We start from the raw sequence: 15,380 nt of genomic DNA on the forward strand, positions 1-15,380 counted from the left end.
TAGTGGGTTTGATTTATGGGTCACGTGTTTTGAAAACCCTTTCGCAAAAGATAAACCTGAGAGTCCTTGCTCATAGCTCCTATTTTAACCGACTTCAGTTGCTGAGGAGGGAAAGTCTATCTTTCATATGAGTTGAACATTAACATTTGGTGTGATTTTGTGTCATCAAAAGTAGTTTAAAAGCCAATCCTGATCCACTGAGAAACTTGTTATTTTTTTCAATATTAGGGCATTCAAGACTTTTCACTAAGGGAGGAAAAGGAGCTGTTTGTTTAAGGTTTGCACTGAGATATATTCTTAAACTGCCATCCTACACCTGTTGTACCTTGTATTGGGAGCCAATCCTTTAGGCACATGTGGACTCAAACAGGGGATAGACATGATGCTGATACTCAGATACAAGCCCTGATTGATTGTCCATGACTCTTCCCCCTCTGCATTGAACAATTGTGGAAAGAGAGACAATCAACAGAAGTAGGAACCATGTAGGACTTCTGTCCAAGAGATTCAAAAGACAAACAAGGGCTGATCTCACCAGACTTTAATTCCTGGTCCTGGTCCTGGTCTCTAAGAAGGAAATTAAACTGATGATGGTGGAGGGTGTGATGGTATATATTGCTGTTATGTTATGCATTTTTAAAATAACATATCATAAACATGAATGTAAGTTTACAGAAAATGTAATGTTCAGGTAACATAAAATCCAATTTCAAAGCAAATTGATGAAGTTTAGTAATATCAAATTCAGTTTCAAGCTCATTGCGGTGCAGTTCCAAATAAGAAATTCAAATTCAAATTATGCTATTCGGATCCAGCATTTTAATGCAATAATTCAAGCTATCCAGTGAAAATAAAAATCCTTCCAATTTAGTTTCTAGTGGCACATTTTTCAGCCCACAGCCCTGTATGTAACCGTAAAGAAATGGACAAGATCTTGTGAGTGTCTCTCACCGATGTTCAAACATATTCCTGTCTGTTGTCTTGGCTGGCAGAAAAGACAGCTGACAGTCTTCTGGTCTGCCAGAGACAGAGGAGAAAAGAGGGATATTGAGTCAGTTTTTTGAAAGATAGACGGACAAATAGATAGATATATAGTTTGACTGAATATGAGCTACTAGAATGTAGTTTTATGAACATAACATTCAGGCCTTCCATTGTCTCCTCATCAGTATTTGTGTGAGTTACCTCAGCCTCGCCAGGGTCTTCACCAGTGCATACTCTCGTCGGCTTGAAGATGGCATCCACCTCTTTTTCTCAGCCCGTGCTAAGGTCCGCCCCCCGAAGCCAAACATGCCAGAGAAGCCAAAACGCACCAGCTGTCCCAAAGAGGAGAAGCTACACATGTCTACCTGCTGCACATGACCTAAAGGCAGAGACAGAGGGTCATTTCAGACCGGTTCACCTGTCAGCTGGTGAGGGCATCTTGGTAAGGATATTCTTTGACATTATGCTTTCATAAGCCCCTTCCTGAAACTGTGCTATCACTATGAAATGCACAGTTGATCTAAACCCTGACCGTAGACTGAACCTAGAACCAGTTCTAATCTGAATCTTAAAATTAAGGTACTGAGGACCAACCAAAACATCTTCACTACAAAATGATTTCAAACTAAATTTCTCACAAAGATGCACAGATATGCTACTAGGAGGCCAAGTGGTCATATGGTAAGAAGCTTCTTAATATTAATGAGAAGTCACACTCCCCATATGGGTGATAGAAATAGGTCAGGTGTGTGAGTGTGAGTGCGTGTGTGTGTGTGTGTGTGTGTGTGTGTCATAAATATATTTCAATTTAAGTTTTGTGATGTGTCTGGGGTGGCAACCTCAAAGTTGATCTAGAAGATATATTGCAATGGCTTTGGGTTAAAGATTCAAAAGAAATTAATGTTAAATTGTTTATTATTTTTGGCAATCACTCAATAAAAAAATCAAAATGCAAACAAGCAAAAAAAACCAATGGAAACAAGGAAACAGCTCACGCAATCAAATGAAAATGTAAATAGAATAAGAAAGCACTTGGATGAAATAGGCTTTGTGATGAAGCTTGTGAATGTCAGAAATCACTGAAAGGTTTTCTGCTTGAAAATGAACTGGGAAAGCAAACTCGGGCTTAAACAAAGAATTGTCATTTAAGTGCTTTTGGACAGAATGTGCAGATATGGTTATGTGTAATCAGACAACCCAGTGTTGAAAATGATCAAATATTTTCACTCCCCATTGTTCAAGATGATAAGCGACCAAATGTTGTAAAATCTGGTGACTTTGGACCTAGTGACAATGTTTCAAATAGGGTTGTCAAAAATATTGATTTGTCGATTAAATATCAATTTTGAAAAATAAAAACAGTAAAAAAAAAGACTTTTCCATAGTATCGATACTCTACATGCGTCCTTGGTTTACATATGCGCTGCCGCTGTCAACACACACACACACACACACACACACACACACACACACACACACACACAAACAGACAGAGCGCTGCCCTGGTGAGCGAGCCATCGTGCAGAGGCCCCTCCCCTCCTGCCTCGCGCACACAAACACCGTTGGCTGTAATTTTTTTAGTGTCGTTGCTCTACTTGTGTAAGCTGCCATGAGATGGCATCTGCAGGACCTTTGCAACCAGTTTTAATAAACAAAACAGCATAAGTGCTTTTTGGAGGTTCTTTGGATTTGAGTCGGATGAACGAGGAAAGCCAAAGGACAGTAGCAAGCCGATATGCAAGAGATGCAACAGAACTGTGTCGACAAACGAAGCGAACACAACAAATTTAGCAAAGCACCTCCAAGACAGACACCCGGACCTGTACAAGGAATTCAAATAGGTTGATAACAGTATAACTTGATGTATGTGTTGCCTAGAGTAATCACATCTATTGGTGTTAACTTTAAAGTGTTGCCTTGTTAGTGAGCGCTAGCTAAAGCCAATCGACAGTAGGTTCCATATACAGTATTAAAACTTATTTGCATACTGTTAATGTGTAAAGAATAACTTGAAAAAGTTCTCTACCTCAAGAAAAAAGCTCTTAATTTTTCTTTAAATAAAATAACATTTTTGCACAAAAGGAACTGTTCAGAACCCACATGCTTATGAATACTTACCTGAACAAATGCAAGAGCCACAGCTGGTCAGACCAAAAACAAAAAGAGCGGAGCAGTTTACAACTGGCCAACCACAAGAAGTACACAGTTCTTCAGAGGTACACAGCTGCCAGTACAAATTACCAGACAAGGGATATGTAGAGGCAAAAAAGACTGCTAAAAAAACACTTTGGAGACGATTACACAATTGTAACAGCCTACCTGGATAGCTGGCCAGCTATAAAAGTAGAAGACGCTGAAGCTTTGAAGCGCTCCCCACAATTTTGACATAGGTGCCTCAATGCCATGAATACAGTGGATAATTTGGAGGATTTGGATCATCCATCAGCCAACATGAAAGCATTATCTCGAAGTTTCTTTATAAGCCAAAATAAAAGTGGAGATTCAAAGCTTGCGAGCTAAAGGACCAGGGTGCCAGAAGGGCCAGAATTGCAGATTTACTGCAGTTTGTGGATAGCCAAGCTCTAGTAGTGTCCCATTAACTATTTTGCATTTTAAAGGACACTACTCCAACTTTAAGAGGAAGCTCCCCTGTACAACAACTGCCAAGATCTAGCAGGGAGAAAGGAAGCAAGAGTGGTTTTGTCACCAGTGTGACACCAGTTGCAGAGCCCACAGTCAGGGGCAGAGTCCCTGGCACATCTGCTACTAAAAGATCTGGCAAGCTTTGTTTATTTTGCAATGGGTCTCAGAAACTTGACTCATGCTCCAAACGTTCCTGAAAAAGAAAGGGATGTGCTTTCACTGTCTAGAGGAAGGGCACATGCGCAAAGGATGATCTAAAAGACTTACTTGTCAAGTGTGTTTATTCTAGCACCACACCACACCACTTTCCATATAACCAACAGTGAAGGAAGAACAACTTTCAAAGACAGCAAAGAAAAGTCTATCACAAGCGGTCTGGTGGAAATGAAGAACATGGATTGAGTGATACTGGGGCTACAAATCTAAATATGTCCTGGCTACCTTCCCAAAAGGAATAACAAAACAATCACCACATATGCCTTCCTAGATCCAGGCAGCACTGATTGTTTTTGGCACTTCTTCCATAGCTCCAACTGACTTGAAGGGCAGCTGACATACTTGTGCATACAATGAACAGAGAGCAAGTTTTCAAGACAGCTACTGTGTCTGATCTGGAGATAAGTAGCTTGAACCGTAATGTGTACATTGGTCTCCCTGATACTTACGTGCAGAAGAAAATCGAGCTGAAAAAGAAAATATTCCTACAGGAAAAGATCGGGAACAATGGCCATATCTGAAAGAGGTTAAGCTCTCTCAAACTGATGTTGATACTGGTCTGGTGATTGTCAGTAATGTTCCAATGGGAACCGCATTGGGATGAACTGTAAATGGTCCTTTTCGAAAGACCAGTGTCTCAAAAGTTGGAAAGAACAATATAACAGATTGTCCCAGTTTACAGGACCTACAGGTCATCACGCTAGACAAATTGATGCAGTGGCAAATAAAACAAGACTTCCCTGAGCAACAGCATGAAAAGCACCTTGAAATGTCACAGGAGGAAATAATGTTCATGGAAATCATCTCCAAGTCCATCAAGTTGGCAGATGGACATTATAGAATTGGATTGCCGTTAAGGAAAGGAGATGTTGAATTTTCAAACAATCGCTGTGTAGCTGAACAGAGGACCCGAAACTTGGAGAGCGACTTTACAAAGAACAGCAAGTTCAGTAAGGAGTACCAAATGTTCATGGCAAACCTTCTGAACAAAGGCTGCATTGTGAAATTAACACCTGAAAACAAAGCCAAGACAAGCCAGAGTGAGAAGATTTGGTACATTCCAACCCACAGAATGTACCATACAAACAAAACACAACCTTAGGGTGGTATTTGATTGTGGTGCTAGTCAGGGTGTAACTATTTGTTTTAACAACGATTTGATTCATATCATGATTCGTGGTTACCAATATAATTCAAGGATGATATTGGTTCATTTAGAACGATAGGATCCGAAACGATTCAGTGATTTTAAATCAATTCAGTAGCTTTTTAGCCAAAAATTTTACCAGTGTGACTGTGAAAAAAATACCTGATAACTGGACAGTGCAGGTGAAGTTTCCTAGATTCCTGTTGTTTCTTGTATGGGAATCAGGCATAAATTCATTATTATTAATTAAAAAAAGGAAACAACAATTAATTTTCATTTCATATCCTTTTTTTCCCAGTGGAGAAATTGGTCATGGACCCTCAGCTGGTCCTGCAGTTTACAAATAGGAAAAAGACAGCAGTATCATACATTCACACCAGGTGACACACATCACACATAAACACAGATTACACCCACACTCCTATCACTTCAGGCGACACAATGCACAACTCGGAGTAAATAGACAATATCATACCCATTACAGTACACAGCAAACTATAAGTATCAATTACCCGTATCATTACAGGGACTCGCCACCTTACTCTTTGAGGTAGAAGCTATCATTAACAACAGACCAATCACTAAAGCATCCAATGACCCAATGGATTTCAAACCCTTGACACCAAACCATCTCAAACCTTCTCAAAACAAAACCCTCCATACCACCTGGAGAGTTCAGTCCAGATGATTCTTATGGCAGGAGGAGATGGAGTCAAGTTCAGTACATGGCAGATGTGTTCAGGAAGGGATGGATAAAAAATATATCTGGCTGAACTACGACAAAGATACAAATGGACAAGGAAAATGCAAAACTTTGACCAAGTAAACATCACCCTAATCATTGACAGTTCAGTCCCAAGAAGCTCTTGGCTTATGTGCCAAGGTACAGAATCCTTGGCAGATTCCAAGGGATTTGTAAGACAAGTGCAAATTCGTGCCACCCTCTTCAGGCTAATCACCAATGTTGTTCTTCTCCTGAAGGCTCAAGATGGAGTCGGATACACACACACACTTGCACCACACACATGCGCACGCTCATACATACTCAATATACATCACCTACAAGGATCTACAAACTTCATAATGTACTCTTGAAACTGTACATACTGTGTAAGAGAAAAGGACTTTGGCTCCTCTGTTTTGTTTTAAGTAATTGATATTTGTACCTTCATGCCAATTTGGAGCTAGAATCTTGGAGCTAAATGCTTTATTTATGTTTGATGGATGTTTCATCTTATATAGTCAACAATTATATTAGGGCCTGGGCCTGAAGGTACTTCAGGCGAAGACCCTATTATGTTTGTTTATCTTATTATTTATGAGATACTAACATTAAATACTATGGTTTGGATTGTGAGTTGAACTGATCACAGTTATGAAACTCTGATCCATTGCTAATTTTGATGAGTATCAGGCACTGGCTTATACATGGTTAATGCTTATTCTCACCTCTGCCTCCTCTTTCTTCGCTATTTAGCATTGGCTATGGGGGCTGGCAGAGCACTCGGTTTCAAGCACACAGCCGTATAGTTTTCACCACTTCTAAGCGTTGTTTGTTTTTTGTTTATTTGAATGGATGGAAAAAAACAAATTGATTTGATCTACCTGTCACTTCATGCCGTGGTAAGAAACATCTACCTAAGTTGGAATTACTTAAGAAATAAACATCCTAAATCAGAGGACAAAAGTGTTTGGCTTTTATTGTCATTTGCAAAAAAATGTGACAGTGCTGGTCCACATCAGTCATGGATGCATGTAAACCGAGAACCAAGGGCATCTTTTATTAAAAAAGATCACGTTTTTCATCAAGATTCTTTAAAGAGAAAATCTGTTACTTGTTTTATATTAACTGCTTCTTTAACTTGACAATCACCCCCAAACTAGTACCTCATCCTTCTTGTACGTGAGAGCCATGGGAATAACTAACTAAAAGTTTACATTGTAGAACATTGCTCATCTTAAAGTCAATGGAACTTTTTAAATTGGTTTTTAGTTAAATTCCAGAAATAAAGTCTGAAGATCTCTTTCCCAGAATATAATTAACCTTTTGTTCTGCAGCATAAAATACATCAATAAATACCACTAGTATGGTCATTGCAAACAACCAGCTAAATGATAATACAGAGCTTGATGTGACATTCAGAGACATGCTGAAAGTGCAACATCATTTGTGGCAGCGAAGGTTTTGTTAAATTCTAGCCATTTGTGTGATGAAACTTAAGAAATTATTTTTACATAAAAGTCTGGTTTATATTCGTACTCCCCTCCTTACCTTATAATATAATTTTGATATATATACTTGATATTTCAAAAACCTATCATTAACATGAACATTGTTTTCTATATATAGACTTTTCTATGTATAGACTTCATTAGGGTGCCCACTCAGGTAAATTGAAACCTGCCCACTCAGGTAAATTGAGACCTGCCCAGAAAGATCAAAACTTAATTCCACTTGTTTTCCAATAAGCGATGTAATGTTACAGGGCACAGACTATCCGCCGTGCAGTCCCACCCATTCTCTCACACCTGTACGGCAGCACTAGACAGTGTAGCGCCTCTTAAACAATCCAAACCCTGTCCTGCTTCAACTAAACCTCCTCCATGGATAAATGACCCTGTGCGGAGCACTGGAAGGGCTTGTAGACATGCTGAGCGGGAATGGAAAGCCTCCAGACTAAGGTGTGATCTCATTATGAAGGTTCTTTTAAAGGATTTCAACAGAACTGTAAAGGAGGAAAGATTTAAATACTTCTCTCAACTTGATGCTGCTAACCCTAGGCTCAAGACCATCAATTCCCTAATCCACCACACTCCAGTCATCGTTGAAGTAGCTTCTATTGAGAGATGTGATTCTTTTCCTCCCTTTTTTGTTGATAAGGTTTCAAACATCAGAACCCAAATTGTGCCATTTCTGTTTACTTCACCATACAGAGAACTGTATTTCACCTTCAGTTCTTTTTATCCAGTTTCCCTGTCAGAACTAATGAGGTTGATAAATGGCATGAAATCTTCCTCCTCTCCATTAGATGTTTTACCCAAATGGTTTTTTGAAAGAGGCCTCTGCCTTTTTAGCTTTAAATATTTCATAAGTGTTTAACAAGTCTTTATACAACTACTCCACTATACTAATTGTTCAACAGGAAAACTGGATGTGTGTGACTGAGACTGCTCTTGATTGGTTCAAGTCATACCTCAGGAACAGAACCTTATCTGTATCTCTTTTCTTCTCAAGTCATGCAAATATTACATGTAGTGTTCCTCAAGGGTCAATTCTTGGCCCTTTACTCTTTTTCTGTACATTTTACCACTGGGTCAGATCATTCGCAATTTTCAACATTTCTTTCCATTTTTATGCAGATGATTCTCAACTACCTGTCTACAGCCCTTTTTAGACAGAGAATGTGCCAAATTTGCGGCAATGTAGAGGCAGGAATTTGTCATCTTCTCTGTGTGAAATGAAAGCGTAATATTCCTCTTTCCATAAAAGCTGCCACTTGTGGGCGTAAATATGTGACATGACGTGCAGTACAAAGTTGCGCATCAACAGTGGCATACAACATATACTTGGGGAGAACATTCTGCCCTTTGACAGCCTGGCAAACCTAGTGTTCCCAGTCCAACCCCCTTCTGCTGCTGCTGCTGTCGTGGTACTGGTGGTACTTTTTTTGTAAGTTTTCAACTTGCTGGTGACATTCCGTCATCCAGCAATAGTCACGTCAATCAAGCTCCTTTTATACAACAAGCCATTCTTCACAGTCCCCCTGAGGTGGTTATCCACAGTCCTCTCAGCAGTGATGGTCAGCAGCTCCCTGATACCAGCGGCTCCCCAGTTGGTCATCTTGCTGAAGTGACGATACATTGGAAAAAATATTTAGCCCCGTGACAGTCTGTTAGTTTCAAAACAGCAGTTCGCCACTTTTGCTGCCAGGAGTGTCCATGTTGACATTCTTGGAGGTGTTGAGAGAGAACTGGTGAGCGTTATGTTTGCGAGTTTGCATCATCATTCTACAATTCTACAATTCTACAATTTCATTTAGCAGACGCTTTTGTCCAAAGCGACGTACAACACAAGCAAGAATTTAGACTTAATTAAGGAAAAGCCCATAGGAAGCGCAAAAGTGCTTCAGTTGTGATTTGGTCACAGGTACTGCCATCTAGTGGCAGAAGAAGTGTCGCCCCCCCCTCCCTTTTTTAAATTTTTTTGGACAAACATACAACATCACACAACACAGTTAGTGCTACATAATCACTAAGTGCTGGGTCTTGGACCCTCTGACTTATTCTACCCCACAGGACAAAGACGAGAAGAGTCAGGTTCAGTGCCTCGGTGCTCTCTGAACAATTGAGTCTTCAATTGTCTCTTAAAAGTAGAAAGGGACTCAGCAGAATGCACAGAGTTGGGTAGTTCGTTCCACCATTTGGGAACAACAGAAGAGAAGTCTGGCTAGAGATTTGGAGCAGTGCTGGGCTGGAAGCACCAGGCGTCTTTCGCATGCTGAGCGTAGTGGGCGAGAAGGAGAGTACATCAACACCTACACCCATCTCACACCGAGCCAGCACATTGAAGGTTTTGATTTACATAGCAATGGAGGTGGCAATAAGTGTACCCTTGGAAGAGGAATATTGCCAGGCTAAAAGTGACCCCAAATTTTCCGCACTCTGTTAGAAACCTCAGACCGAGCCGCAAAAAAAACAGGCGGATTAATGGCTCGGTGGCCAGTGTGAAAGCGCCTAATAAATCCGTCAGCCCTCACCTCAGTTAACATATTCACAGCCTGTCTTGCAGACATTAAGGCCTTGGTGTCCAGTAACTTTAACAATAAATGATGTTAAGACAGAAGTGATGGTGTTTGGCCCCAAAACACAGGGATTCTGTAACCTAGACTAGCTTCCATGGGTTTACAGTGTACGCATGAAGCCAGAAATCTGGGAGTAGTGTTTGTAACGCACCATATCAACCAATTTCGACTCTACATACAGGTCAATTATCAGAGAACATGAACTGGCAATAGCAAAACCACTGCAGTTTTTGACAAATGCTGCACAAACACATCAGCCTGATTTCATCATTTAGATCCTTCGACAAGAAGCTTGATCAGCTTCCAGACAGAAGCACACACTGTCACACACACAGTCAACATGCCATCTGGCCACATACTTGCTACAACCTACTGACCTACTGACTGTCCATATGTCTGACTGTCTGCCCAACTTCATGTTTCCCAGCTTTGTTTATAAATTCTGCTGTTTTTTGCAGAAAATGTGGTATTTCAACTGATTGTTTCATCATTATTTAATCAAAATCTCAAAGCACCTGTCATTCAGGTGACTGACAAGACGTTAATAGGATAGACGAAGTAAAAAAAAAAAAAGAATAGAAAGAAACTAATTTGAGTCCAATGCAGTTGAGAAAATAAGAATTATTAAAATGCAGTTAACTAGATTTAAAGACTGTCTTACTGTAAAACAGAGAAATTTCGGTCCTCTGTCCTCCTGTCCATTTCTGAGTCCACTTAGCTCCTCACCAGTTTGCTAAATCCATGTAAACTTGAGCATGGCCACAGAAAATTGCCATACATTGTGTCTTTTTTTGGAGGCTCAAGACTTATGATACTAGATACTAGATATGTAATGTGGGCAAGAAAACAATTGAGTTATATTCTTAAAACTTTCAAAGAAAACTCTGGGCTAACATTTTCATTATCTGTTAATCTTATGTATTATTTTGTTTAAATTGATTTATTATTTGCTTTGCTGTATCAGTATAAAGTATGTTTTAGTGTTTAGTGTTTTGTTCTTGATGATAATCTTCACAAATTAACACCTCTTCTATGATTTTTAAAGTGTAAATGCAATAGTTGAGTGTACTATTACTACAAGGTGTTGTTACGTTTATGGTGAGTGTTATAGATGATTTCAAGTATGTTCACTTGGACTGGACTCACCTGGTGTTCTTCCCTTGATGAGAATTTTAACTGTTTTCTATTGTTCAGTCGACTTATAATAGCCAGTGAAATCCCATCTGTCACACACAAACACACACACACACACACACACACACACACACACACACACACACACACACTAATGTGTGGTAATTACTAATGTATGTAATGTTATTAACTAATGTTAATAAACCCACGTTCTTACCACAACCTGTCATACAAACAGTCTGCACTGCCGCTGCCTTATCAGCTAGAATATTTCCATGGGGAGGGAGTTGGAGGAGGTGGGGCCACAGTGTGCAGAGTAAAACAGTGATTTATTGTGAAACTGATCCTGCTGTTAGACATCTGTATACATTCTCCTTTAAGAGTTCGGTCCATCATTTTCTTCACTCAAACCAGAACTCCACAGTCTGACTGACCACCAATTGACAAGCTCCTGATTGGCTACACTTGAGCTGCTTACACTGAATTGAAAACACTACAGCATTTGAACTAGAATCAACCCAGGATGGGATACTGGGAAATGTCACTGGGAAAACCGTGTGCAAGAAAATCTTTCTAAAGATCCATGGTGACCTGAGTACAGACTTAGCACCATCTGAACTTACCTAGCCTGACTATAGATCTAGAAATGTTACATGTTAGAACCCCCCCCTTTGGACCTAAACACCACAGGGACACACTCTTGAATCGGACCTCTACTCTAGATGGCATCACCCTAACTTCGAGTACAACTGCAAGGAACCTTGGAGTAATTTTTGACCAGGACCTTTCCTTCAGCTCCCACATAAAGCATGTGACTAGGACCGCCTTCTTCCATCTGCGAAGTATCGCTAAGATTAGGAATAACCTTTCCCAGAGTGATGCTGAGAAACTGGTGCATGCATTTATCACTTCTCGGCTGGACTACTGCAACTCTCTCCTGTCAGGATGTCCTAAATACTCTCTAAAGAGTCTCCAGCTGGTCCAGAACGCTGCAGCGAGGGTTTTGACGGGAGTTAAGAAGAGAGAACACATCTCTCCCACTTTAGCTTCTCTCTACTGGCTTCCTGTAGGATCTAGAATCGACTTCAAAGTCCTTCTGCTAACTTATAAGGCTCTCAATGATAAAGCTCCATCCTATTTGAAAGAGCTCATTAGTCCCTACTGTCCGACCAGAGCACTCCGCTCCCAGAATGCAGGTCTTTTAGTGATTCCCAGTATCAATAAAAACAGACTGGGAGGTAGAGCCTTTAGTGACCGGGCTCCTCTACTGTGGAACGAGCTCTCTCCATGGGTCAGAGAGGCAGACACTTTAACTACGTTTAAGTCCAGGCTTAAGACCTTCCTCTATGACAGAGCCTTCAGTTAGGACTGGTTCAGGTAGCTCTGAACCATTGATAGCTATGCTGCTACAGGCTTAGACTGCTGGGGGACACATCAGGTTACATGGAGCCCTTCCCTCCTCTCCTCTCCTCTCCCCCTCTCTCCTCCTCTCCTCCCTGCACCTTTCTGGAACTGTCATTACCATTACTTGTTGCACTTTGTAGTTTGGCCTTGGTGTCTCGCAGTCTCTCTGTGTTTCCACAGATCCACCAGAGCCCAAACCGCCGCCTGCATCGCCCCCCCCCCCCCCCCCCTCTTATTCCCTACTGTTACACTGGCCTGCGCTCCCCTTCCATGAACCAGTCTGCCATCCAGTCCCCCATCAAGCTGGCTTGCTCTCCCTGCCTCCCCTACCAGAAGCTTCCTTCTTCAGCTGTTATTAACATTTCCGTGTTTCTCACATTCTGCATTGTAAACTGTTTTCTTGTCTGGAACAACATCTACTGCACGTCTGTCCGTCCTGGGTGAGGGATCCCTCCTCTGTTGCTCACCCTGAGGTTTCTCAGATTTTTCCCTGTTAAAAGGGTTTCTATGGAGTTTTTCCTCAGTAGATGTGAGGGTCTTAGGGCAGAGGATGTTGTTATGATGCCATGTGAAGCCCTTTGAGACAAACTGTTTGTGAAAACGGGCTCTACAAATAAAATTGCCTTGCCTTGCCCTTGCCATCCAGAGAAATTGAAAAAAACAAGTCAGAGACTTACACAGCGCAATGTGATACAGCCCCTTTGATAAGGCATGCCCCTAAATGCAAGGTGAATTAGTAGGGCTGTTAAACCATTAAAATTTCATTTTAGAATTACTAAATTACTAAAATTGTATTTAATTAATCAATTTATGTATTTTTTATTTAATTAAATGAATTGACTTTCTCAATTTGGCCCAAGCACTTAAAATGTTTCAGTTCAAGTAACTTTTGGTAAATATGTGAATATATGAATAGATAAAATTTAGCGGTAAAAATCTTTTCATTTTCCTTTATTCAAAACACTTATTACTGTTTAAAGGTAATAATGGCAATAACAACAAGCAGGATCCAAAAATCACAGCTCCCCATTTACAAGCTAAATCCATGGAGTCAAGAGGCAGGCAGCACGGTGGTGTAGTGGTTAGCACTATCGCCTCACAGCAAGAAGGCTCTGGGTTTGAGCCCCGGCTCGACTGCATGTTCTCCCTGTGCCTGCCTGGGTTCTCTCCAGGTACTCCGGCTTCCTCCCACAGTCCAAAGACATGCAAATGGAGACTAGGCTAAATGGATACTCTAAATTGGCCATAGGTGTGACTGTGAGTGTGAATGGTTGTCTGTCTACATGTGTTGGCCCTGTGATGGACTGGCGACCCTCCTGCCCAAAAGTTGCTGGGATAGGCTCCCAGTTGGTTGCAGTCCCCCCCCCCCCCCCCCGACCCTTAACAGGGTAAGTGGTAGAAAATGGATGGATGGATGGAGTCAAGGGGCAGGACCACGATTAAATTTCTCCTGTGTTTGGTGGTCAGGGTCTTATTTGTTTGTCTATTTCAACTGCTCTTATACTAAAACAAAAAACAGAAATCATCACCACATTTTGTTGTTATTATCGTTCATTCTGATGACAATAACAAAAATAAGCATTTCCAATTTATAAATCGTGTACTATGTATTTCTTAAACCTTTTTAACATTTAAAACTCAGAAACAATCTATCCCTCTCTCTGTTTCATTTTTATTCATAAATGAACTAAGTTTCAAATTAGCATGGGTAAATTGATTTATTTAATTTGCTAATTAATTAGTTTAATAGAAATTTAAATAAAAAGACAAAAAGCTTTTGCAATGAATGAGTATTTTACAATATTGTAAATGACAACTTGCAATTGTGTTAACATTTTTTCATATATTTTATTTCCTTGGTTCTTAGGGGGACCCTCCAGACCTCTTTAACTAAAACTTCCTTTGATAAATGACATGAATAAGAAAATTGAAAGAGGACAGATCTTTTGTATTTGATGATATTTGATATTAATTTTTAAGCAACTTAAAGCTCCCGAGTTTTAGTTCAAACAGCAAAATGTACATTTTTAAATCTTTGTTCAATAAATTGATTGTGTGGGTTCAAAATAATGCAGCTGATAGAATGTATCACCCTCATCTCCACTGTCAAGAGGTGTCCCACAGGGCTTGGTCCTGGGCCACTGAAATTCTCCTTGTATTTGCTGCCTTTCAGGCAGCTCATAGACAATGACAATATCTTTTATCATTTATTTATAGATCACTTTCTATTACATTTTTCATTTCAACCCACAGTAATTAGGCCTTTAGTTCAGTGAATCTACGGTTAATTCCATTAGAAACTGGACAGCAGAAAAACTTGCAGTTGAATTCAATAAGGCAGAGGTTCTCAAAAAAAAAATTATCCACACAATTTTACAACGCACTGGTCCTCTTTCCACTTCGGCTCACTTAAAACTGGACACTTAATGGGTTAGACTTTGAACGATCAGCATCATTTGATAGACGTGAAGACGCTCTCAAGAACTTGCTTCAGTAAACTGAGATGTGTAGCTTCAACTACTGAACTAGAGATGCTGGCACATAAATTTATCTAATCTAAAACTGAATATTGTTAAATACTTTTCACCTCTCATAGTGGGTATCTTCCTGATCCTCTCAAGGCAATCCAGAATGCTGCTGCTGAAAGACTTATCACTAGATGATCCACTTTTGCCCATTACTAACATATCTTCACTGGCATCCTGACATATACAGGATCAAATCTGAAATTCAATCACCTACCTTTACAGCACTGTCCAATCAGGCTCTTGCTTTTGCACTTCACCCATACTCATCAACTCACTCTCACGTTGAAGTGTTTAAACTTACTGTCTGCTCCCCGGTTGTCTTAAGATTTGTCATGACAAAGCTTTTGAGGCCATAGCACCTATCTGTTGAACAATCTCCTTGCACATTTATGGTTCGATGACTCTGTAGATTCTTAAAAGGGCAGCTGACAAAACAACTGTTTAAGACGTGTTTGGTTAACATGTACACATAGCTAGTTTACGTATTGTGTACTATTTAGCTTTGTGTCTATTTTAAAGATT

At 40.2% G+C, this 15,380-nt stretch overlaps 1 protein-coding gene across 2 annotated transcripts in view; it reads right to left on the bottom strand.

Moving 5' to 3' along the window:
- The window catches only part of cerkl (CERK like autophagy regulator), a 59,545-nt gene that overhangs the window by 6,867 nt on the left and 37,298 nt on the right, over positions 1-15,380 (bottom strand). For both annotated transcript variants that reach the window (XM_086220820.1, XM_086220821.1), the window contains exons 8-11: positions 1,186-1,363; positions 952-1,017; positions 536-567; positions 326-434 (exon numbers count right to left, since the gene is read on the bottom strand). In XM_086220820.1, coding sequence (XP_086076946.1) covers positions 326-434; positions 536-567; positions 952-1,017; positions 1,186-1,363 — 385 coding nt within the window. The remainder of the gene's footprint in view (positions 1-325; positions 435-535; positions 568-951; positions 1,018-1,185; positions 1,364-15,380) is intronic.

The sequence above is a fragment of the Aulostomus chinensis genome, chromosome 12, assembly GCF_037954235.1.
Source record: "Aulostomus chinensis isolate RoL2024-O1b breed Wild chromosome 12, RoL_Achi_v1.0, whole genome shotgun sequence".
NCBI classification, from domain to species: domain Eukaryota; kingdom Metazoa; phylum Chordata; class Actinopteri; order Syngnathiformes; family Aulostomidae; genus Aulostomus; species Aulostomus chinensis.